The sequence below is a fragment of the Anarhichas minor genome, unplaced genomic scaffold (genome assembly GCF_050575085.1).
Source record: "Anarhichas minor isolate MPS153535 unplaced genomic scaffold, ASM5057508v1 ptg000025l, whole genome shotgun sequence".
Classification (NCBI taxonomy): Eukaryota; Metazoa; Chordata; class Actinopteri; order Perciformes; family Anarhichadidae; genus Anarhichas; species Anarhichas minor.
Genome location: NW_027466471.1, coordinates 9,302,408 through 9,328,954, shown reverse-complemented (window position 1 = coordinate 9,328,954; position 26,547 = coordinate 9,302,408). Strand labels below are relative to the sequence as shown.

At 42.2% G+C, this 26,547-nt stretch overlaps 2 protein-coding genes across 3 annotated transcripts; both read left to right on the top strand.

Moving 5' to 3' along the window:
* Window positions 1-4,524: 4,524 nt before the first annotated feature.
* Window positions 4,525-9,941, top strand: ccdc112 (coiled-coil domain containing 112). Of its 2 annotated transcripts, XM_076099362.1 has the most exons (14): window positions 4,525-4,646; window positions 5,072-5,205; window positions 5,728-5,849; window positions 6,115-6,204; window positions 6,410-6,485; window positions 6,839-6,965; window positions 7,256-7,372; window positions 7,577-7,714; window positions 8,208-8,329; window positions 8,580-8,706; window positions 8,905-9,072; window positions 9,318-9,416; window positions 9,503-9,621; window positions 9,708-9,941. In XM_076099362.1, the coding sequence occupies exons 1-14, from the start codon at window positions 4,602-4,604 to the stop codon at window positions 9,736-9,738; spliced, it is 1,515 nt and encodes a 504-aa protein (XP_075955477.1). In that variant the 5' UTR covers window positions 4,525-4,601; the 3' UTR covers window positions 9,739-9,941. The 2 variants fall into 2 exon arrangements, with proteins under 2 accessions (XP_075955477.1, XP_075955476.1); XM_076099361.1 differs by lacking the exon at window positions 4,525-4,646 and having other exon boundaries at window positions 4,648-5,205.
* Window positions 9,942-10,186: 245 nt separating this feature from the next.
* On the top strand, window positions 10,187-23,848 carry pggt1b (protein geranylgeranyltransferase type I, beta subunit). Its single transcript, XM_076099441.1, has 9 exons — window positions 10,187-10,316; window positions 10,761-10,879; window positions 12,330-12,394; window positions 13,277-13,428; window positions 13,853-13,985; window positions 15,392-15,437; window positions 16,923-17,107; window positions 17,823-17,931; window positions 20,216-23,848. The coding sequence occupies exons 1-9, from the start codon at window positions 10,189-10,191 to the stop codon at window positions 20,380-20,382; spliced, it is 1,104 nt and encodes a 367-aa protein (XP_075955556.1). The 5' UTR covers window positions 10,187-10,188; the 3' UTR covers window positions 20,383-23,848.
* Window positions 23,849-26,547: the final 2,699 nt, after the last annotated feature.

Sequence of the window (26,547 nt, the reverse complement as noted above, 5' to 3'; positions counted from 1 at the left end):
TTATCTTATTAAATTAGATGTAGGCTATACAAACGAGCATCATCCCAGCATTACCAAATTCAAACCACGTGAGCTCCGATGTGATGCACAAAGTTAACATCTCTCATTGGGCAACACTTTTACAGAAACAATCTCCAGGTCCATTCGATAGACATTTGATAAATGGGCCTTTTGGTGCATCTAACCAGCTGTTTCCAAGGTAACTTTGAACTGCAAAATGTTCCAGTGTTATATTTCTATTATGTGAGCAAGGCACCTCGCCACATTTAAAGCGGTAGATTAAGAACATGTCTCTCAGCAGGTCGTATGAGGACATCGGGGAAACTGTACAGCACCATGTGGAGTGTGTGGGTAAGGACAGGACTGCAGTGACTGTGTGAGAGCCACTCTGGACAAGGGCATCTCCTCAGCGGCTGATGATATAAGTAAAAACGACCAAAAGAGAGCTGCTGAGCTACCAGGTGGTGGCAGATCCATAAGGTCTTCTACAATAAACACGATGCATTTTTGTAGACTTTTTAGATCCAATCAACCAAACTCAATGTCATGAGTTTATGGCTGCAACTTACATAAAATGCAAATGCTACAAAATCGACATTTTAAGAAAAGAAATTCAGAAATGTGTCATAAATGCTCATTAATACAACTCATTTCAAGCTATCCTGAGCTGAAGTGCTGAACAAGTGGAAACGTTGACCTGCTGGTGGTGTTAGATGAAAGGTCAGATGATCACTGAGGCTCTGGGCACCATGAGGGTCTCTCTGCCAAAGGTTCATGGCAATCTGTCTAAACTTTGTCATCGCCAACCTTTTTGTTTTGCCCTACAACAACTTAAAAAAAGACACAAAGTTGCATTTGAGACCCCTTTGTCACACACTATATACCAGAGTCGTGAGAGTCATTTTAAGAATTTTTACATGTTCATTATTTTAAGAGGTCTTGAGAGGTAAAGTTGTCATATATATATTTATTTTCGTCTTCTTTCGATTCTGTTAATTGTCTTGTGTCCCCTCAGATTTCCCGATACCGACCCTCAGGTAAGGCACCTCTGCTCTAGTCCAAAGTCTCATCTCTGCCCCAAATCATTCTTTGAAATGTAATATAATAATAGCTCATACGAAGCCTAGATGTAAAGGATACATGTCAGATATAGGAAGAAACTGACTGCCACACATACAGGGTGTATTCATATGTTAGCATGTAAGGCCCTTAAATATGCACACACGTTAAGAAATGATTAGTTACAAGAGACATGTTCGAGAGGCCCAAAGGTACATCTGGAGAAATGTTGATGTCACTAGAGAGAACCAGAAAGAGAAGCACAGCAGGAAAAGCAATTAGACTGATCGCTTTCCCCCTGCCTTCCCAAGCTCCTTACCACACACATATACTGATATGTACACACACACACACACACACACACACACGCACACACAAATGCATTCGCAGTTGTATTCTGAGTCTAACATGCCCAACGTGTGCAAGACGTAGCAGGTCATGTTTCTTTTTAACACCATATGCATTTACAGCACTCGTCAGGTGTCAGAACAAATACGCGTGTGTGTGTGTGTGTGTGTGTGTGTGTGTGTGTGTGTCCCCATGCAGGTATGCAATTTTGTCGATGCATGTTGTTTACGTGTGTAGTGTTTGTCCACATAGTTAACCCTTATTAAAACAGGCATGTTGACTGAAAACACTCCCATTCAGTAACAGGAAGGTTTACACACGTAAACACATTCACCTGTGGTGTCAGAAAAACAGACGCAACACAAACACACACACACACACACACACACACACACTCACACATATATCTACCAATCAACAGAGAGGCAGATGTCATAAATAAGCCTAATTCAAAGAAGCGACAGGAGGGAAGTTCAGAGTTCCACCGTCCATGAATGCAAAGCTGACCTCTCAGTTTACAGAGATCGGGTCTCATAACGTTTCCAAACAGTCTATTAAGCTCCTCAGAAGAGGTCAAAGGTCATGTCTTTCTTTCTGTCTCACTTTCCCTTCTTTTGTTGTCCTCCGTGAGGGGGAAGCACTTTGACTCTTGTGAAAGAAATTGTCGAAAAGAACCAAATGAATTATTAGTTTGATAATAAAAAGTATATTCATCCAAAGTTGCCGTCATTAGTTCCTCCCAGCTCTTTATCACGAGATCTGCTTCTGCGAATTGAGTTTGCTCACTTGACATCTTGCGACCTACATTTTTGTGCAGTGGTTGAACAACAATTTTGAGGTACTTGTACTTTACTTGAGTATTTCTATTTTTTGCCACTTCATAGTTCTACATTGCTTCACGTATTTGAAAGCTTTAGTTGCATCATAGGTTCTTATTATTAATACAAAACATAATCAACAACTACATAATGATGTATTATTATATATTCAGCTACCCAACAGTACATGAAGAAGTAAAACAACATTAATGACATTACATAAAAGCATCAAATAATCCAATAATATAATAGATATTATTCTGAAATTGGCCATTCAGTATAATGACTATGCTACTTTGGATACGTTAAGTATATTTGAATCTGCTTTTACTGAAGTAAAAGTTTGGATGCCGGTCTTTACTTTCTATACTGTGGTATTTTTATTTGAGTAAAAGAGCCGAGTACTTCTTCCACCACACTGTCTTACAACCACCTGTTAAATCAGGTCATCATGACAACTGAAAAAAAACACTATCTGGTGAGGAAGACAGTGAGTGTGCAGTTCAAAGGTCGGGAAAAAAATCTAGTAGACTCAAGCTATAAATATTTATGTATCATATCGAGGCAATAAAATATATATATATTCCCATGCAGGACATGTATGCAACAATAACTTAGAAAATGTCTCTTTCACAGAGCAAAATAGTTTCATACAAGGGTTCTTTGTATGAGATAGCCTATTTTTGTCCAACTGAGTTTTAATTTGTTTCACTTTGACACTCTTTCTCACAAGATGTTATCAAGAAAAAAAGAAGGAAGTCAAAGTGTTTCCCTCAGTTTATTTCTGGAGCTGACCTACACTGTACCCGTCTTTGACAGTTACATTTGTGTTACCAAATCCCTGTTTGGAAACCCCCTGCATTGTACCAGCATGTTTTCTTTGATTTGTTATACCAACCATGTGAAGGTTCATATCTGCCTGTCTCATTTATCAAATGAAGTGAGTCCCTTGGCCGAGGACGAAGACAGTAAATTGCAACGCTCTTCATTTAGGAGAGCGGTTGCTATTTATGTTGCGATGACAACTCATGGGAGAGACCATCCCCAATATCTGCGCTCAATAATGGGTTCAGGTTTCTATTTATACTCCCTCTCACTCTTTTTTCTCTCTCCTCTTTATTCTCTGATTGTCACTCGGGGCCACCTCACGTAATAATTATAGCGGTCGGCCATCATAAGAAGCCTGTTACAGAAATAAACCTCGGCCTCGGTAGAAGACATTGGCTGTTATTTGAGAGAGTGTGACGTGCAGGTAACTCTAACCAGCTCGTTGAGTACAGATAGATGTACAGATAGAGTACAGATAGATGTTTCTGTACCTTAGGAAGTGGGCCACGAAAAGTATATTACATGTTCATTTCAAGAAAGTCTTACAGTGTTACAGTGCTTCTTCTTTTTAACCATAGTAATTGTAGTAGCCCATCATCTAAACTATTCAAAAGAGGATTTTCAGCCACCATTGACGACACTGAGTTCATGTCCTACGTATTTTTAGAGGCAATTCGGGAGATTAGCAACCTGGGAGGGAGTTTACACTCAACAGTTTTCACATATCAGTTATTTGTATCGGCTGCAGTATTTCTAGACCCATTCATCCATCTCTCATAGAAGAACAAGTCGTCATGGTTACAGTCTCCTGGTTACACGAGGTTTGTCTCCCATCATGTAGCCTGATCATCTGAGCTTTTACAGCAGAAAATCGAATTGCTGTTTAGTAATTGCTTTTTTATGTATTATTGTTCATGTCTTTCTTGTTTTAGCTGTTCTATTACAGTTATAGTTGTTTCACTCTTAGGGACTTGTAGCATTACTATTGTTTCGGAGTTACTGCAGGTGTTTAAACCAACATCCCCTGAACAAACACAAGCCCATGCTTACTCTCACATGCACACACATGCTCGCACACACTCGACACAATTACTATGACTATTACAATTATTTTTATTTTATTTTTTTGTTTGTAATGTATTTATATTATTATCATATTTCATATCTTCTAAAACATCTTGCCAATAATATTTTACGTAGTCATATCTTATGCATATTCACTGTATGTTCTCTGTAATTTTTTAAAATTGTAATATTATATAACGTTAGGTGAAGGCTTCAAATAAGCCCAGTTGGCTTTTTACCTCTTCCTGCACCGTGCTATTCATTTATCTAATTATGTTGGTTTATTTTGATTTTATTGTTTGAACTGTGCAAAATAAATAAACTAAACTAAACTGAACTAAACAGCACCAGCTATATTCAAGTCCAGTCCAGTCTTTCACGTCCAACGGACTCATGATGAGCAGCGCCCTCTGCTGGTAGGAGCCAGTAACTACAGGAGCACGTTTTTAATAATGTTTGTTTTGTTTACAGATTCACTTAAACATGGCCGCCCTAGCAACCACACGATGCGCTGATAAACATGGCTCGGTAGCTATCACAGAGATATCCAATGCATTTGGTCTCAAATTGACATGTAGTCGACAACATTTCACTCATCTCAGATGTTTAACGTGTTCAAGGACAGCAGGAGATATGGCGTAACGTTAACAAATGCTAGCTAACGTTAGCTAGCTACAGGAGATCTATCTAACGTAGTCCGATGTGAGCTTGTCGTGTCTTTACTGTGTACTGTTTGTGTGGTATTTTGTAAGAGCACATTTTGCCCCTGGTAGTAAAACTAGCATTGTGTGTGACTTTGTTGCCCGCTCCTCGTGGTGCGGTGCCCTGATGTACGAGCTTCCATTATCGGACGCTGCGTTGATCCAGAATGCATTGAATTTGCACCTGCAGTCGCTGCCATGCAGTGCACTGCGATCAGCTGTTGTGTCTTGCTTTCCCTGAATGAACGTGAGCAGGGAGAGGGAGACCCCATCCGTGTCCAGCAGCTCTGCTCATCTTCTCCTGTCGGCAGTGACAGCGTGGATCAGAGGCTCGTCACGCAGAGAGCTGCTCACTTTCTCAGGGAAGCCGAGAAAAACCGGAGGCAGTGAGTGAAGCTGCTCAGTGTTTGTTTAACATTTCATTCTGAAGCCTCAACCGCTTCACCTCCACTGTACAGATCCATTGGTGGACAAATTGATGAGGGAGACCAACAACAAATGAAATCCAACATTACCACAGACTACATCAGATACATCTCTGGCCTCAACAAACACAATGTGCCTCATGTATAAGCTTCAAAATGGCATTTACTGCAGGGATAATGTATTGGATCGTGTAACAGTGCATGGTGTGTGTTTCCCTCAAATACTTCACACACATGTTTTGTATGGAAATTAAAATAACACTTTTCATACAAACTCGACAATAGCAAGAACTGATTTGGTGTTGCTGAGTCACCACTGTAAATAAAAAAGCACGTGTGCCGTACTTATATAACCAATCACTAAACCACTGTAACACGTCAAATCACGTGGGGACTTTGACATCAGGGACTCTGTGAAGAGTTTAAACCTTACTATTGATGCGTCGTCACTGGTCAATGATGTAATGTACTCTCACCTCTCAGGATTGAAAAGTTGGAGAAAGAGAGGACGTTGAGTGTTCAGTGCAGAAAGAACGGCTGGACAGATGTGACTGGAGAACTGGAAGTGTACGAAAAAGTGCTGGAAGAAGAAAGAAATGCTGAGAGTGGGTCTTTCTTTGCATTACAGTATCCTAACATTCCCCCCAGTTTGTCTAATGTGGCATGGTGCATATACCTCTGAGACAGCCTTAACACCATGTGGTATAAAATACTCCATTGTGAAGATTGATATCCATGTCCTTTTCTCTGCCTACTTCCCGGAAGTCGAGTCAGAGCAGTAAACCAATGTTAACGGAGACATCCACCCTCGACACTTTACCACTTTGATAAAAACTGCTATTCATGTTCTTTGCATTTCTTTTCCCTTAGAGATGAATCTTCAAAGGCAGCTAGTGAAGATTCATAATGGTGTGAGGAAGTTTCAGAGACAGCTAGTAGATGTGAAGCCAACTCCCGAGTGTAAGTTTAATACCCAGCAGTGTTTGTTTTATAGTGCCTTATAAACAATCTTTAATATTTGTGCCATTCTGCTACATCCATAGAAAAGATGCCATCGTAAAGTAGTGCACTGCTCAGTAAAAGCACGGGGATTGTAGTGTCATAATCATGTACAGTGAAAAGCTGATTTGTATGAATGTTTCTGCTTTTCTACTTGTGTTTTCAGTGATTGAAAGACTGAAGGAAATAATGTCAGAGGTGGAAATCTCAATTAACTCCCTAAAAGAGGAAGAGCGCTCATGGTAACAGGATGCACTGAACAACTTCACACCTATTTTGACCAGAAAAGTACAAACCACAATACAATGTAACTTCCTTTATTAGGAAATACCACTTTTAACTTAATGTTCAGTTACATACATATTAATATTAGAAAACACACACTATTTCATACAATGCAATCTAATACACATTTAATCCCATGAATAAAATATTTAAATATATAGATAAATACAACTTTACAAGGTTATGTACACCCAATTAGGCAGGCAAATAAAACAGGTGCTGATCAGTGTTTGCTCCACAGTGGGAGTGAATATGTGTACGCTAATGAAAACATGAATAATTGTCTTCTGTGTTTCTCGGCTCCTCTCAGCTTTGAGGAACTTCTGAAGGAGGAGAGGACATGCAGACAGGAGATTGCTGCTTATGAGAAGAAGATTGAAAACGTGAACGTTTCTGTCAAATCAGACCCCAGACTACACACAGCTCCCACCGTGAAGGTCGGCCTCTCATCTCCCTTCTCCTCCGTTTCCTGTATTTCCTCTGTTGTCATCATTCATGCAATGAAAAGAAGAGGGGCAGCCAAGTTTGTGTTTGAGTGTTGAATCTAAAGGATGTGATGAAAATATCTTGAGCTCTTGAGACGGAGAACATGTTTGAAATCATTAAACGGTGTGTTACGAGTTGACAGATAATGTTTATTACATTCGAAGTGTCTTTTTTTTTTTTTTTAAATGCATCCATAATTCTGACTTATTCAGCATTTCATTCATGATTTTCTTCCTACTAGACCAAACCCCCAGACAGAGACCTCCCTGCAGAGGTCAGAGCACTGGAGTCTTTCCTGCTGAAGACAGGAGGCGCTTGTGGTGGCTGGGACCAATATGACCACCAAGCCTTCCTAAAAGTAAGACATTACTGTTTTTCTGTCTTGATAACTTGCAATAAGTTAATGAAAAGTCTCCTTTCCTCTGCCACCTTCCTAGTTCAGGATCATTGCAGACACTTAACACCACAACAGTGTTCAATGTTTTGCTGCAGCGGATGCTAAGCCAAAGGTTGATCACCTCAAGATCCCCGCCTGTCCGGCTCTGATCTCTTTGATTTACAGGTTTGGACAAAGCACAGTGGGCAAGCAGCCTACAGGAAAGAGGCCAAGCTGTACTTGCCTGGTAAAACACTGGAGGAGATAGATCAACACGAGGACTGGCGTCAGGAGCTGATCTACCTGCAGGACAAAAAGAGAGAGGTATACAACAGGGCTGGAAATGAACTTTTTTCCCCCAGTGTCCAGTGACTGTCTCGGCCCAGACTTAACTACCGATGTCTCTTGGAGTGCTTTTTTTTTGTCATTCTACAAAATAAATGTAGGTTTGTGATAAAGTTCTGTTAGGTGTTCTCTACATAAATAAAAAATAATAATAAATTTGAATCGCCGTAGGTGTTTAGCCACAATCAGTTTTCAATATTATTTTATCCATTTGTTGAGTCTCTTGTTTATTTCTGTTCATCAGTCATTCATTTTTTGGGATAACATTTTAACATCTTTAAAATTCTGTTGTTTACTCCACCAGGTTGTGTGTAGAATAAAGTACAACCTTTGCTATAATTGATTGGTTTGATAGTATGGCTACAGTGCTTGTACACTTGTATTCCATTAACTTAAATTAGAACTGACTTTATTCTGTATAAAGAGAAAGAGTCTTTTAAATATGTTGTACTTGTATTCGTACCGTACCCAGGCTATTCAACGGTGGAAAGCCAGCAAGCATCGGGACCGCCAGACCAGAATACAGAGTCAGGAGGAGAAGGAGGAGGCAGGAAGGAGGGCGAAGGAGGCCAAGAGCCAGGCCCACCAACACAGGTGAGTCAGCAGTGGAGCAGAATAGAATAAAAAAACAAAAACATGAAGATGAGGTGGAGCAGATTTTGATTTCCTGGCTGAAGCTGTGAAATGCACCCCAAAGTCAAACGATCCCGCCAGACCTGATGAGCACCCAAAGTCTTTCAATGGCCACTTTTAATAAAAGTGAATTTGGGGACTTTATTTGCACTTTTTTTTGTCACTTTGGTGTCACATCTGTTTCATTGTGTTTTATCCTCTTCTGTTCAAGGACTGAGGAGGAGAGGAGGGAGGCAGTGCGACGACTGGAGGAATGGAAGGAAGAGAAGAGAAGGAATAAGGAACAGGAGGAGGAGCAGAGGCTGGCTGAGGAGATACAAAAAAGGAGGCGGGCAATGGTGCTTTGTGTGTGTGTGTGTGTGAAAAGTCATTTTACTGTGGTTGTGGTTCATCAAAGATAGTGACTATGTATTTATATGTACTTATCTGTGCGTCTCTGAATTCATTTAGCATTGAAAAACGATACACATACATACATTGATATAAATATGCTTGGTGCCCTTTTTAGCTTTATCAGAAAATGTTCTGTTTTTCAGGAAGAGCGGCGCCGGCAGCTGGAAGTGAAGCTGACAGTTGAGGAGCAGCTACGACTGAGGAGAGAGGAGGAGGAAGAAAAGGAGAGGAGGGGGAAAGAGGAGGAGCAGAGGGAGATGGACGAGAGGAGAAGGGAGGCAGCAAAGGTCATCAAACGCTTTAATGAAAGGGTATGAAGTCTGAGAATTGCAGAGACACCAAGAAGCACCAGTCGTTTGTCTGTTTTTACTCGGTGTCACCACTTCGAAGGGCCAGACTTTCTCACTGGAGCACAGGTCTTGTTTTGTGAGGCTGTAAAGTATTTAAGAGATGAAAGCTATTTTTCCAGTTTTTCAAATGTGGGAATAAATACCAAGGCTAGTGTTAGAAGATAAATGACTGCATGGTGTAAAATGCAAAACGTGCCTTTCTGCAGGATCTTCACAAGGTGGAGGCAAAGCTTCAGGAGAAACAGCTGAGGGTAAAAGAAGAAGAGGAGAGACAGAGGAGGATCACTGCTAAGTTAAAGGAGAAGGTAAGGGTTATGCAGTGAACAATTTAAAATCTTAAATAAACAGAGTTGTGGATTTAAATAACGGTTAATATTTGTTCATCATTCAGGTGGATGGTAACGTCAGCAGAGACCCCTCCAGGCTCACCCGTCCCACTAAGGGATGGGAGGAGCGATTGAAACACATTGGATCTTCAGGAGGAGGGCCTGTGCTGCAGATGTTTCACAGGTCTGATTGCCCCAACTTTTGTGTGGTGTTTTGGGTAATAATAGGTGATTGTTAAATCACTCAAATGTTCTGTCATTTTGTTGCAGAGCTGTTCCAACTTGGAGACAAGACCTGTGATGAGCAACAATGAAAGTCAACCAAGCAGTCCTAAAATGCATTGAGAATTCAGTTTTCTGTTTTTATAGAAATGTGATAAAATGAAAATGTACGCAATGAGACCACAAAACCAGATTCTGCCTTTCTTTGAATCTACTATGTGCTGCTATGAATTATATTAACTTACATTTGACAAAACTGGTATTTTAAATAAAATCTTTTCTTTAAACTTCACAATGTCTTATCTCTGGTGGTCTATTTTTCCTCTATTGAAATGGTTCACTGGTAACAATGTTATTATTTTTGCAAAAATAATCTCCAAACAGTCAATCTTTATAATGTGTACTTGTTGTGTCTTCAATAGAGATAAAACTTCTGAACTGCCCTTTCTGTACACTGCTTTGTAGTATAAGCTTTTATTCTGAAAAACAAACGTGCCGGAAAAGATTCCTCATAGGTGCGGATGCAAAGATGGCGGAAGAGGAGAGCCAGTTTGAAGAATTTGAGCAAATAGACTTTTTAAGAGATAGACATGTACGATTCTTCCAGAGAACACTTCAGGTGTTACCTGAGAGATACGCCTCGCTGGAGACAACCAGGTACATTTACTGGAGTGAAAAACGTCGCTTTAGTTCATGTGTTTTGCTGAAGAACTTGACTAGCATTCAAGCTAGCTGTGGTTCAACCGTTTTGAATGAAGGCTAGTGCCAGTTAGCTTAGCGGGCTCGCTGACATCAGCAATGGCAGTGAAGTTATGACAGATGGGCTGTAACGTCAGTAAAACATGAAACTAACTGCACGACACCCTGTGAAGCGAATTAGAAAACGTTAGAAGGTTATTCTCGTAGGAATAAAGCTCATTTGAAAGTGAACGTCAAGCAAAATGTAACGTTAATGTGTAAGATGAGCAGGTTCTTCATCTCTAAGCTTAACAAATGGCTCCAATAAAAGCTGATCTAAACCAACAGCTAACGTTGATTGTTGGGCTATTAGGCTATTTATTTGTAGCTTTTGAATTAGATTGCTATCTGCTTTCTTTCCAGGTTAACGATCATATTTTTTGCCCTGTCGGGTCTCGATGTGATGGACGCTCTGGATGTGATCGATAGGAATACCATGATCGAGTGGATCTACTCGCTACAGGTTATGCCCACAGAGGACCGTAAGTCTCGCATCTTCTCACGTGTTCACACCTGACTGTAAATAAGATGAGTTAAAAAAGTGAATTATAAAAAAAAAAAGGTTTGCACGACAAGTATTCACTGCCAATACGAACAATGTAACAATGGTTCACACGGAGCAGTAAATCAAAAGGTCTTTAACTAAATCATTAATGAGTTGAATGGAGCGTTATCACCTCCGACACACAGCACTTCATGAGAGCCTTATTGGACAAATTAATGATTTGGGATTTTTCTGACACTATTGACAGTGCGTTCCCGTATTGATTCAGCTTTTGAGAAAGACATAAAATAGAGGCATTCTAGCAGAAACTTCCTTGAGGAATGGATACTAGTGGTACAGAGCTGGCTTAGTAAAGGCACAGGACCAATGCTCTCCATCGGTGAGCGGACGCTGTTGGTGGGATGTGGTGTGTGACTGTGCACATCAAGAAAAACACAACCGTAAACAGGTTCACCTCATGCATTTTCTAAAAATATTTGAAGTAAATTATTCAATAATGTCATGGAATGTGTGTGTCTGTGGGTCTATGGTTCTGTTATGGAGGGAAGACAACTTCAGAGTACTCAAACTTCTGATTCTGTCAAATATTTCATATTTTTGGGAGTTTGCCTTCACAGGTCTTCCTCCCCTCACCTGTTCCAACCATACCTCTGTTCATCAGGGAAAGTTGGTCTTTAAATATTTAATGATTTTTTTTTTCCATCTCTAACAAGCATCTCTGTGCCATCTGTTTTGATGCCCAGTTAGTTCATTATTCAACAGGAAGCATGTCTGGATAGCCGTGTTTGATTGGTCTAATTTTTGCTGCCGCCATATGTTTGGTGTCTGGCTGTTTTTCTGTCATTAGCTGAAAATACAGCTCGGGGGGGCACTTGAGATTTCCTAATGTGTCATTTCTGTCCCTGATGCTGTTGTAGGAACTATTTTCCAGAATGTGGTTAGCAGTTTCCAACATTAGTCTGCTGAAAATACAAACATATTGTCGAGATGTTCTGGCTTTAATACACATTTAAGAATAAGTGATCGTGGCACTTCCGATCATGTAGTGCAACATGATCCATGTATTGTTAACCATTTCAGTCAGAAATAGTCATTATGATGTGTGACACATTTTAAAATATTGTTCTCAGAGTTCTTGGGTTGACATATGTTGATGCATTTAGTTTACTTTCCTGATGACATTTTGTTAATTAGGTTTTGCTGTATTCAATGTTCCTCCCATGGCCTGTAGATGGCAGCAGTACACTTTATTTTTAGCTGGCGGAGCACCTTTGCAGCACCTTCTGGAGGGTCAATATGGACAGATTGAGACCTGCTTTGTGAGACAGTGAAACAGAGTAAAAGGCGTCTGTGTTCCAGCTTCTGTTGTTTACCAGCACATCATCATTTCTTACATCTCCTTCTCTTCTCCTGTTGTTCTCTTCCAGAAGCTAACCTTAGTCGTTGTGGTTTTCGCGGATCGTCTCATATTGGAATTCCTTATAGCACTAAGGTACTGCCTTGCCCCACACTGTTTTTACACCTCATCCCAAGTTTCACCAGACATTGTATCTTGTATGTAAAATGTAATGTAATAGTCTAAAGATCACACCTTTTTGTCTATTTTTTCATTTGCATCAAACCTTCTCAAAATATTTAGCCCATTTCAATCATTGACTGTGTTTATGTACATGCTAATATTCCACATATGGCGGTGTTCTGAATTTGATACAGTTTTATGTAAACGGCCTTATTCCAAATGAAGCATTTTCCCATTAAGACGTGTATTAAGTGCTGATACGTTCAGGTTTTAGGAGCACCAACACCAACCCTTTTAAAGATGGTGGTTAAAGGAATGGAAGAGGAAGGCTGAGTTCACATGGTCAAACAAGTCCACCACTGGTGTAAAACTTTGTAAGAATGTCATTTTGAGGGCTGCATGTAAACGGGGATATTAATGGAATGTTTATTGTCATTATTCATGTCAACAACTTAAGTAGGAACATGTCTTTTTTTGAATAAGAGAAAAAAACTAAAAATCTTGGGTATTGTAGTCGTTATTGTACCAATCTGTTGTTTTACATCAGGGGCTCTGGGCCATTTCCAGTTGTGTTCGCATCATCTCAGCAGCTGTATTATTACCAGTCATAGTGTTGGATGTGTTTGTCACATTTAGCCTCACTTATCTATCCCCATGGAGACATAGTAATGGATGTAATGGCATTGCCAGCCTGAGTCATTTCCCCAAAAAGGTCCATTTGAGCTGTCTGTAGATAGCAAAAATAGTCTTTTCATTGTTTTTGAACTGCTTCTTTTTCTCCTACTATAATCTCTTGATTTGTTTTCTTTCTCCGTTGTATGAATAATATCTAATTTTGATATATTTTCTCTTAAGGGTCCAGGTGTGCTCCATCCATATGACAGTGGCCATGTAGCCATGACCTACACTGGGCTGTGCTCGCTGCTAATACTCGGAGACGACCTGAGCCGGGTGAACAAACAGGCCTGTCTGGCTGGTCTCAGAGCTCTGCAGCTGGAGGACGGCAGGTCGGTGTAGACACACACACTCACTAACTCACTTACAAACGCACACATTTGCATATTTTTCCACCGTGATCTACGCTGGCACTTTCACTCTGACTCCAATATGCCTGAGGTCATGTGAACACTAGCAGTCTTAATGTGGACTGACATCAACTCACGTTTGGTCCTACAACAGTAGTTGCTTTGTTCACACACACACACACACACACACACACACACACACACACACACACACATCGTGTATAACTTGTCTGGCAGATAACACTATCTTCCCACATAAGTATATCTGAGTTAACCCTTTAGCAGTTTCAGCTGACAGGTCTTTTTATAACAAGACAGGACTTAAATGCTGCAAATTCGGAACATAGACATTCAGCTCATTTTCGACCGTTTGTGTCGCTCTCTCTCTGTGTCTTCTTGCTTCCAGTTTCTACGCAGTGCCAGAGGGAAGTGAAAATGACATACGGTTTATCTACTGTGCCGCCAGTATCTGTTACATCCTGGATGACTGGTCAGGCATGGACATCCAAAAGGCCATTGAGTACATCAGAGGAAGTTTGGTGAGTAGATGGTTAAAAACATGGAACGAGGCATTAGACTGTGGGGAGAATAAGGAAGTGCAACCTCTGTTCTGCAGCATTCAAAGCAGTGTCTCTACACTCTAATGGGGATAATCACGGTTTAAAAGCTGTACCAGAGGGTTTCTTTCACCTCACAGGGAGCAACATGTTTCAATTTTATGTGTCTCCTGTGTGATGTCCTTGTCAGATTGACTGATGTGTAACTCAACCCTTTCTTTAGCCTCGGCGTTAGTATCAGACGTGGGTTCGACACATCAATGCGGTCTGTGTGAGGTCTTGTGTTCATGCCCGTCATCTCAGTCTCTTGTACGACTGAGATGTTCCCATTCACCTCCAAACTTCAGCTTGGTTTCAGTTTAAGACATTTAACACAAGAGTGTGTCTTTATTGTTGGCAGGGTGTGTATGACTTTTATATCTTTCTCACACAGACGAGAGGAAGAGAGGGAGGGAGGGAATGCTCTGTTAATTAGTTAACAGATAGCTGTGATTCATGTCTGAAGAGGTATATTTATCCACTGGCTGGTGGGTAAATTCCCAAATGTCTGTGGCAATGCAAGTTAGTTGTTGGTGACTGTAAGTATACAGAAGCCAGCAGATAATCGCTGGTTTTGCGTTGAAAATCCCTTAAACACCAGATAAGTTTACCAGCCACACGGACGATATTTGGATGGCGCCAGGTGTCCGTTTACCGACCTTATTGTTATGGTTCATCTGATCGGACCAGACGGACACGGACTCAACCTTGTTAGTTTCCCAAGTGTGACCATCTTGTTGTTGAACTTGTGTATGTTAGAAACACTGCTTATGATCGGCAGTTGTTTCTCAGAAACATTGCTTTGAAACACAGTTTCAGAGAAAATAATGTTGTTTTAAAGTGTTGAACTTTTGCAGGTGGATGAGACCTTATTCCTTAATAATAACCAGGTCCTCGCGTGGAGTCCCAAAACTAGTTCATGGAGCGTGCTCATTTCTAGCCGCTTTGTTGCATGAAAAAAAGTCAGTTTAGACTGAAATACAAGTAAAACCCATCTAAGACTATTACCACTTCTTGCGCAGCCTTTTAAACATTTTGAGTCAAATGAAAGACTGAAGAAATACGTGTGAGTAATTCTCATTTTGAGAATGACTCATCACATTTGAGCCGCTCAGCAGTCTACAAAGCCGGTTCAAGCAGCCGGGAAGGCATGTTGGCTTTTGTTTTTCGTGGTGACACCTTTAAATCAATGCCTCACTATTTAATGCTTTTAAAAGATCGGTTGAGTGTGAACGAACACATGGAATAAATCTAAGCAGCTCAGCGTCTTCTGCCAGGCTCACATTAGCCTTTCGTGACTGATGAAATATTGCTTGTAATTGAATGGCTCTTCATTTTCCTCTCCACAGTCATACGACAGTGGGTTTGGCCAGGGAGCTGGGCGGGAGTCACATGGTGAGTACGGTCATCGTGTAATGACCTATACTTAATCACGGATGTCAAAACAATGTCAGTTTGAAAGCTGAACGCACATCCGTGGGTGATCTAGTGAGTCAGAAAGGAGGGTACGCGTGTATTTGGCAGCCCCCCGATTTAAACAATAATCATCAGGGTTCATGTCGGATCAAACGGTTTGTGGGTGCGTTGGCGGTGTAGGAGTAGAGGGCATGAAAGTGGCTGATGGGAGTAACTGGTTTAAAGGATTAGCCATTAAAATCTATCTCTGTAGAATACATTGTCCTCATTAATCCCCCCTCCCCCCACCCCCCCACACTCAAATTAAAGCTTATTATTCTGACACAAAAGCCTTCATCCTACACACACACACACACACACACACACACACACACACTTAAGAGCACTGCTTGGAGCATATCCATCGTCACCTTCATAGACACATTTCATAAATTCAATCTGCATCTAAATCAAACAGTTTGAGGTCGCTGATCCTCGTGCATCTGGGTAATTTCCCTCCTTGTGATGAATTCAACTTGTGTGATTACAGTCTTCATTGAGACTCTGCTGAGCCAGCTCTCTGTCTGAGGGCTGATTACACATCAGTACAGATAGACAGCAGATGCCCATTACCCATCCATCCTTGAAGTGTGCGTTTGTTCAGCGCCAAGACCTCCCGCACTGTTTCCACAGACTCTTCTGTAGATGATTATGTTTTAGGCTACTGTGAAACGTGGTATAACAGGAACTATGTGCCACGGTAATAAAATAACTTCCTCCACGTGTTCAGTGTGGTTGGCTTTTATCTCACTGCTTCCTCTCTGTTCCCATCGTTTTCTTCATCTTTAGGCTATGCTCTCTTGTTGTCTGAAGGAAAATATTCACGTTCCGGTCGTCTCAAAACCTACTGTTAGAATGAATAGTTCTGGATTCCTCACAGTTTGATTCAGATTCATGCCCTCCGAACCATCTTCCTGCGCCTCCAGCAGATAGTGAGCGAGACGCGTTTTGATGAGAGGCGAGTGTTACACGTCGGCAGATCTACACCCCTGACTCAAAACACTTCGACCCGCCTTCCCCGTGTTGCTCTCCCATCACACATGAGCACACAAACAAACGCAGATAAGCAGCCTGGGATGGTGGTGACGAGTTAAAGGCTTGACAATCATGAAAGCAGCTGACAGTTGGGTTGTAGAAAGGGATGGATAGCCATCGTCATCAATCGATGAACACACTCATGCTTGTATGACTCGAGCTGTAATGACTGCATTCATTTATCAGTTGCAAGTTTTCCATTATTGTGCAGATAATGTATAAATAGGCAGCCATAGCAGCCATTTACAGTACAATAGCCCACACACAGACACGCCCTCTGTTTTTACTGCAGTGCCCTGTAACCACCTAGTTGTCTGTCATCAAAACATGTCCAATTAATGGGATTCATTTGTGTACTGAATCTTCTTAATCCACTGTCTGTGTGTCCAGGTGGCTGGACGTACTGCGCCATAGCCTCTCTGTGTCTAATGGGTCGGCTGGAAGAGGCGCTGAGTCAGCGGGAGCTGGACAGGATCCGGCGCTGGTGTGTCATGAGGCAGCAGAGCGGCTTCCACGGTCGCCCCAACAAACCTGTAGACACATGCTACTCCTTTTGGGTGGGAGCTACGCTAGAGGTACGGACCGGTGTATCGGACGCACGTACACACTCCTGCAGGCATTAACATGTTCAGTGTATTTAAGTATTTCACCTCAGACCTCTTTCACCATTTTCTCATGAGAGAGAAGAGACATGAGGCCTTTTTTAAAAAAGCACAGTATATACTCGCACTGTCAAAACAACTGGGTTAATCTCACACACACACACACACACACACCCCAAAAAGAACTTGTGTGCAAACCGGTCAGCATTTGGGTCATAACTTTGCCAGAGGTACATGGTCAAGAAAACTGTGAGCCTAACTGCAGCTAGCTATGAGTAAGCCAGGCATACAACCACACGCACACACACACACACATAAGCAAACACACACACATAAGCAAACACGTTGCAGGAAAGCTGTGAATTTCTGGGTCAAAACTGTGCCAGAGGGAACAAATGCTCAAACAATATATTTGGCAAAAGTGCTGTATGATCAACATTAAGGCCTGATGTTTTCTTCACTAGTGTCTGTAGATGGAGATTGCAGTAATCCACCTAATTTAAATCAAATGCAATGATACGAGCATGATCTCACTCTACAAATACAAAATGTATTTTAACTACCAGAAACAGCCGGTTGAAAATACCCAACAAATCTCAGAATTTTATTGGATTTATTTGACTAGTTATTCTTTTTGTAAAACTTCCCTTCTTCATCTCTCTCCCCCCCCCCCTCCCTGCTCTCCCAGCTCTTAGACGTGTTCCAGTATACAAACTTTGACAAGAACAGGAGCTTCATCCTGTCCACACAGGACCGGTTGGTGGGAGGATTCGCCAAGTGGCCTGACAGCCATCCAGGTAGATGCTCTGACTTGCACAGGTTGCTATTACAGTGACATCTAGCCGTCAACAGATAGAATAAACCTGGAGGAGTAGACTGGAGGGATTTAATGTGGTGGAAACACAAATGGAGACTATAAAGGGGTTGCTGTCCAACATGGTGTTGCTGTTTTATTTCTCAGTAGCTTCAAAGATCTCTCGTCGGGGACAATATGATAATGGCCCCAAGCAGTTTCTTTTCTTGTTGTCTCTTTGGGCTGAACAGTTTGTACCCGGCCCTCCACAGGTGCAGAGAGGTCAGGGTGGAGTTGTGGTCGGCAGTTTCACTTGAGATCAATGGAAAAGCTCTAAACGTCAATGGTGCACATGCTTGTGTGTGTGTTCTTACTCGCCCTTGTAATGTGTAATTGATGAGGCGATTGTTCATAAGTAGCTCGAGGACGTAAGAGATCAAGAGATCACATTACAGGAAACAGGCTGGAAGAAACAATGAGGCGAGACACGGGCTGTATTGACAAAGCCTCGTAAATGTTACTGAACAAAAGAGAAGATTAGGAAATAAAAGGGAGCAGCATGGGTACAGATAGCATTGGACTTGCATGTACTTGAACAGTGCAGGATCTGGTCTGGGAAGACTGGAATGTAACAATAACGGAGAACAAAGGAGGGTTCTGTGTGTTTAAGCAGGACCGGACCAAATATAGCAAACATTTCAGACTACTTGGTTCAGTGCACAGGTGCTCCTCAAGAAGACATCAGGTCGTCATCATCATCAGCCTGATGTCTCATGTTAGGAACAGTCGGTATTCTGTAGCGACACAGTGGTTATTAATAACAATTAAAAATAATTTCACCCCAAATTGATTGAATTGAGTCCCAGTGAAAGCATCTGTTGTCATGAACCTGAGAAACGGATCCACAGCTCTTTTCATTGCACAAGAGGCGGAGCACAGATCCAAATATTGTAATAATTTGCTGCTGCCATTGCTCTTGAAAGAGTCATGAAGTGAATTTGTTTGAAAAGGCTTCGATGTGGAAAATCCATTATCTGATTGGCCAATGTGATCAACAGTATTAGATGATGCAGCATGCACAGCTTGCTCCTGTTCTGTTGAAGCGATCCCTGCCCTCTGAAAAGAACAGCATCGTTTGACGAAACTCATGGAGGAAAGAGTTATCTTGATCAAAATGCAGCTGTTTACAGGGAAAATATGCTCTAAAGACCGACTTTACCTCAGCTGCTCATCACCACACCGCAGACAGACTCAGTTTGTGGCCAGTTGATGAACATAGAGGAGCACTTAAACAAAGCCAACTCCAAACGAGTGAACATTTTAATTGTTGGATGTGAAAATAAGCTAACAAGTTCACCATATCGACTTAAAAGGTGATGGTGATCTGTCAACATTGTGTTTGCAAGTTGTTTCCCGCTGCCTGCTGGCTAAAAAAAAGGGACAAAGGGGCACTATCCCATTACTGTTATCAGACAGCCTCCTCCGCTGTACTGGTTGACTCTGTTAATCCAACTATGAAGTTGTGCATGTTTTTAAAGCTTGATATTCTCGTGGCCATTACTCTGAAGTACAGCTGGGAAATGATTCAATTATAGCGTTCCCCGACTCTGTGTACTGATATCGTGGTCTTACCTTAATGTTCTGCAAACTTCAGTTGTCTAATTTACTTACTTTGTACAAGCTGTACATTATTACATGTCGTTTTTTTTATACAGTTGCCCTTTATCGCAATTTGTGAATTTATATAAATCTAAATTGAAAGATGTCCTTATTCTTTAAACCTTGGACTAATGCCGACGTTGTCCCTCTTCCATACAACCTTGAGTTTGAGTCCTGGTTGATGCTGCTAATGTTGCTTTGATTGATTCTGATGTCTGTGTCCAATCATCTGTCACTTAATTATAATTCAATTACTGGTCCATTAACTGGCCCGTGCAGCTTTTACTCTGGTCCCAGAGGAGGTAAAGGGCCACGGGGCCGACCTATATGCATTATTTACGTCTTCTGAGCAGTACAGCCAAAAACAATGCTTCTGCACAATGTCATCTTTCATGTGAAATGAGGTTATTGTTTATTGATTCAGCATCGGTCACGAGGAGTGAGGTGACAAACACTGCCGTCTTCTTGGCTCCGATCACGTCTCAGGCCCTGTCACATGCAGGTGCTTCTGCTGTGATGCACGTTACCATCTCTGACCTAGTTTCCCTCCTTTCTCTCACTCTTCCACCCCTCACTATGCTCCCCATTTCCCCCCCCCCCCCCCCCTTTCTCCGTTTCCTTTCCACCAGACCCTCTACATGCCTACTTAGGGCTGTGTGGTTTGTCTCTGATCGGGGAGCCCGGTTTGAGGAAGGTCCACCCAGCTCTTAACATCACCCAGAGAGCCTTTCAGCACGTCCAGCAGCTGCAGCTGACATGGAGGGACAGCGCCGGCAGCTGTAGCAGACAGCACTGACAGCAGGAAGATCCACCGCTCTGTTTCTGAACAGGTTCAGTAATCAGGAACATCTAACCCGAGTCGGTCAAAGGCAATTGGACTTTTGCTGTGTCTTGAAGACGTTTGGCCACCCATCTAAGAGACCTCTTAATTACAGCAAACAGGAAGGTTGTTAAGTCCCCAGTTACACAGTAGTAACTTAGGGGAGCTCATTTTAAGTCCATCTACAGTGACTTTTGTGTTAAGCAATATATGCCACACACTTTTTTTTATTATTTTTTTGCTGCCTTTTATGATTAGACTGTAGTAAACAACATTGTGGTTTGTGGTGATGAAATTATGTGCCAGAATGTCAAATTTGAGTCACTGAAGATGCCTCAGATGCCTCAATTTCGCGTACTTTTAAAAAAAAAATGCAGTTTGGGAGCCTTCCTGCTCCTCCTCATAGTAAACCAACCCAATCTGCTGTAAACCTTCCCAGCCAAGGATGAACTGACTGCTTCCCACGGACATATGACACATCCACGGAGTAAATGTTAGTCACTGAGACCCCGAGGAGGGCTGTGTCTTTAAATGGTTCTGCAGTAACTGGTGGCTTCGGTAGCTGAAAGGTTTTGAGTGGGCTGGTGCAATTGTTTTGTGAATCGAGTAGATACGCGTTTGCCATCGCTGTATAGTGTCCATGTGTATTGCAAAGATGTCGTGAATGAGTTCCTCATTTTTGTTTACAAACCAGTATGAGCCCGATGGAGGCTTTCTTTTAGATTTACCAACCCTACATCCTCAGACGAAGAAACACCCCAAGGCCCTGTTCTCCTGATACAGTATTTTTTTTGCCTCTCTGCTCCTCGAACATCTCCATCCTCACGTTGCTCTTGAACCTCTTCAAAGCCTCGAGCTCTCCGGTCCCAAAGGTGATGAGCAGCCTGGCAGGGAAAGCTCACTTCAGGTCCCTGCAGTTCCACCACCACAGGCTCTGTTTAGTGATCCCAAGAGATGTAAATGATCATAGATCTGCTTGGGCAGCCAACAACCGCCCCAACAGGCAAATCGATGATGAAAGAAAGAAATCAAAAAACTGGTAGAAAAAAGATTTAAAGAAATAACATTCGGCAATTTTCAAGAGGCTTATAGAAAAACCGATTGGGCCTAAAGAAAGGGCATAATCCCGTCTTTCCTACAAGGTAGTAGCTTTCAATTTCAGCATCCCCCGACTCCTGAACCCTGAACTGATCCGGGCTACCCTGCTTCACCAGCCTCCATGCTCCCTGTAAGGCACTAGCCAGCCTGAAATCAATGGGAGAAAGATGAGACGGTGGCATCGGGACTTGGGGGGGAGATGTATTCTTTTGAACAGCGCTGGGAATTGACATCTTATTTTCAGAACAGAAAAGGACGCAGGGCAAAAACAAAGAACAGTGCACATGAGCAGAATGTGCCTCAGAGACTCCGGTTACAGAAGCAACTGTTCACCAACACCACGCATTCCTTCGAGTCCTAAATTGCCACCTGCATCTCGCGATGGACCTTCCAGCCTTCTTGCTTCCAGAAATGTATCATTTTTAAATCCTAAAAAGATCCTAAAATGGTGACAGATTCTGGGTTCAGCTGCTCCTCTTGCCTTCTCCATCACATGACTGCTCTGATTCCCACAAAGCGACATTTCCAGCTTCACAGGTTCCTCCAGCCCCCCCCTGCTGAAGCCACACCCCGTCCATTATAAGACCAGCACCTGCTCCCTGAGACCATGATGGGTGAGGAGGGGACAATGTCACAGCAGGTCAGAAATACAGCGGCTCGTCTGCAACATGTCTACTGCGGGAGTCTGCTGTGTTCAGCACCAGTTCTGACTGGATACCTAAAATATACATCGCCTCTTTGGTTTTTCCTTCCACCGTCTAAAATGAAGTTGTGCTACTTGGCCTCGTCTCCTTCCTCGACACGTTGCCTTTTTTTTTTTTTTTCCTAGACTTAGAAACGGAGCAGGCAGACGGGGGAAAGGAGATAGGAGGAGAGGTGAATAAATAAATAATCTGACCCATCTATTATTAACAGTGAACTGTCGGAGGCTGGAATCTACTCTCTGAACCCCCCCCCCCCAGTGTTGTACAGCCTTATTTTGGTGCACACTCTATTGCTTGATGTTGCTGTATTGTTTGATGTTGCTGTTTGGCCAAAGTCGATGAGCTTTGCTGCAGTTACTCTTGCCATTTGTTTTGTTTTTTTTAGAAACATTTTGTTAGTTAACATAAGATATTTTCACTTTTGGGAAAGGCGAGCTATGTCTTTCATTGCACCTAATGAATTGAGCCTCAGATACACAATGTTAAAAAACAAGCTCAATAAAAATAGCTTCTGAATTATTCACCGTATAATATTCTGGTATCAATCTTTTTGTGTAACTTAGTTATGATGTGTCCTAAATCTGTTGGGTCCTGAAACACAAACTGCACTGAAAGGGAGCGGCCATGTCTCAGCTTTCACTGCTCTACTTCCTCCTTCGGCTGCTGGGTTCAGTCACATGGCTCCACCACTATCTCGAACCCGACTCTGAAATGTGCCTCATGTAGCATTGTTTTGGGTCACCGCTTTCTGAATGCTCTCTTCTTCCCTTTTTCAGATTTCGCTACATGCACAGCATGCTTAAATCGGGCTTAGCTCGGCTGTTTATTACCAAGACGGGCGCTGAATTAACAAGTCTCTGCTGGAGGGGATGGAGGAAAGGTGTTTCTAAAACCCTAGGGAATGGAGCACGTACTCTGTAAACAGTTTTTTCCTCCTCCCATCTTTTGTAGAGTTCACTCATCCAGTCAGACATAAGCTGAGTGGCGGAGGTCGTTTCTCCAGAATCTGACTTTGTCCCTTCGTGTCTGATCGATGGTGTCTTTCCAGAAGGAGGGAGGACTTCATTGAGACCCGGAAATGCTTACCCCGACCTTAAAAGAGGATGGATGATTTGCCACTTACTGCGTCTCAGCAGTTGTTGTATTGTGTCTCCTTTTTGCTCCATCACAGTGCATCCGCTGCTCTCGGCCCCGCAGCATGTAAAGAGAGAGGGGGGGGCGAGGCTTCTCTCTTTTAAAATGGCTGCAGTGGAAGCTGCGTTCGGAGGATTGTGAAAGACTTTTGAGACGCAGCCAAAATGGCCACACGTAGTCAACCGTGAATCCTTGCTCTATCCACTAATATACATAATGTAATAATGAATAATGTAACGATAAATGTAATGGAATTTATTTTTTCTATGCTTTGTAGAGAGATTGGGTGTAGATAAATATGTAAATGTCTATAAATATATGACTTCTATTTTGCAACCAATGTTTACAGCTACGTCAGTGGGACGGTGAGAGGAGTCGGATATGCAAATGTTGATATGTGATGCGTTCTACTACTTCAGCTTTGAATTTGAAGACGATGACTTGGATCTAGCTTGGCGGTGCATACTGTATTTATGATGAATAAAAACACCTACTAACTTTTACAATTGTTCTGGTTTCAGTGCGAGATCTCAGGATTGCGTTCAGTATCGAGACTTGAAGCCTTCGAGAGCATGAACGTGCCACCAAAGATTTCACAGTAATTCACTAGTTTGTGATGTCATGTGCATAGGTGACATTTTGTCCTGAAGGGGGGGGGGGGGCCTAAGAGAGGGTTTGCCTCTGGAAATCACGAGTGTGAATATCCCCAATATTCAGTTGAGCCATAAGATCTTGACCGTTTGGCCCCCTATGTGTCCTTTTAGAACATCTGCTAAGTCATTCATTATGACTATTTGGAGAAAGGGGTTTTACGTTCTGATGAAAGCTGGGATTAAAATCAGAGGCCGACATTGTTACCTCTATTGGTCAGAAGTCTGATATTCCATCCATCTCTAACGTAGCATTTCTTTCAGGCTTAGGATGGGTTTTCCTTTCCTATGTACCTTCACGATGCAAGTATACGCTGAGGTGGACTTTTTCTGTCCTTCAGGAAAAACAAAATAAGGGTGTTGTATGATTACCTACAACACTTTAGTTTATGTAGAAAAGACATGGTCTGTATTTCCTTCCACAGTAGACTCTGTGGCTGGATGACTCAAAACTGTTGCTCTATTTTTAACTTCAAAGATGACAACTGGCCAGCGTTTTTTCCTAATTTGCCACAATGGCCTTTAATTTTTCTTCCTACGTGGATGAGTATAAGAGCAGCACAGTCTGATTTAAAAAAATGTTCATTTCTTTGCTAGGTCAGTGACTAAGACCTAATTAAAAGCATTGGGGGGAGGAAGGGGAGTTCTGCTGGATACAGGATACACATGCAAACACACACAGAGTCCCACTTGGGAGAAGCATAGCACAGTCACAGACTTCACTGTTGGCACTGATGAGGTAATCAGATACAAGCAAATGTGGCCTAGTGGTACTTGTATCTAATCTGAATGTAAAGGTTGATGAACATTTAAACGGTAGTTAATCACACATTTTATGTTTTTTAAAGTTTAGGAACCAATTAAAAAAATAAAAAAAAAACAGAGGAATAAGGTTTGAAATGTCTTTTTCTTCCACAATGAATACAGCCCAACCCAGATTACAACTCTCAGGAGATGCTCCCATGACAGCCAGCCACAGCTGTGGTTATACACCTGGGTGGCACCAGACTTCCCTACGAGACATGCAGCCTTATATTGCCCCCAAGTAGGTAAGGCTGAAGAAAGCTCAAGTTTAAAATCTGGTTTAGTAAACATTGATGACTCCGATGTTCTGCCGTTCACTGCAGAGAAAACTGATGCTATCATGATTGACTTGAGTGGAGCTGTATATACAAACACGCTGTTTACCGTTTGCATCATGTGACAGGAATGACTCATTTTCAATGATCCACACGCCCCTGGGTGGACGTATGTGCTTACGCAACAGCGTGCTTGCTCTGTAGTTATTTAACTTGAATCAATTCTGCTTCGTGAAACACACCAATCAATACATTTGATTGATTAATCATTTCCGTGGAGGGCACTGTGGGTCAGTTATGTGGCTTTTTTAATGGGGCAGTCAAGTGTCATCTCCACACACACGTGAGCACTGCTCTTATCTTTGCCCCAAGAGTCAACTGAAGAGGCCATAAAAGACATGCATACCACCACTGTAGATGCTGCACTTGACCTGTGAGCCAACTGATGTGTTTTTAGTGAGGCAGCCTTTAGACAGGGTTGAGTTGTTTTCAGGGACAGGCTTGTTCATGGAATTTGGTAACAACATTCATGGTTCCCAGATGATGAATCCTAATCACTTTGGTAATCTCCTGACCTTTCCCCTATAGTGCCGCCATGAGGATCTCATGGGAAACATCAGCATGTTAAAAGTAGAGCCTCACAGAGCTGCTAGCATGCAGACACAACCTGGCAACCCAAGACTGGTTCTTATTGATGACTTATAACTGATGTATAAAGCATGAAATCCATATGCAACCATTTATAACATATTTACACATGCAGGATGAGATCCCTTAGATGTAATAACGGTCGTTTTAAGATTTCCCATCTCACCATATGGATGACGGCTTTTTCCAAAATGAAACCAAATTGCTCCACTGCAGTAAACCGTGATTACATCAGTGCTTTTGGTCAGTTAGTAGATGAGTTATTAGTTTTGTCATGCACCGTTTGCTCCGTCAGTGCAGTCTGCCCGTTTGTCCCCCCCGCACATGCTCAATGGGGTGGAATATGTCTGCATGAAGCCATGCGGCCATCTGGTGACGCGGAACAAGTGGCATTGCCTGAAAAAAACAAAATTGAAAAAAAAACTTAATCCGGCCTCGCACAACAGTCGCCTCACATTCCGGCTCGTGCGTGAAATATAGGTGAAATACAGCTCTATTGGAGTCTTTCACGATATAATCAATCCGCCCAAATACTGCTATGAGACTCACGAGCTGCAGTCACATATTTGGGTCGCAATGAGCAGAAATCAGCCCATATAAAGCAAGATATGCACACTTGAGCGCGCTGCCAGCCATGCGTAAATGCCCAACTTGACGGAATGCGGCACTGACCGATTTGAGACCCCCCCCCCCCCCCCGCCCTTTTAATCTTCAATCTGAGATTATCATGATTATTTACAAGTGATAAAAACGGATTGATGTATGACAGAGCGCGAGGATCACAAAGAGCTCTGTGAGCGGGGACATCGGCGCTGAGGGATGATGTAG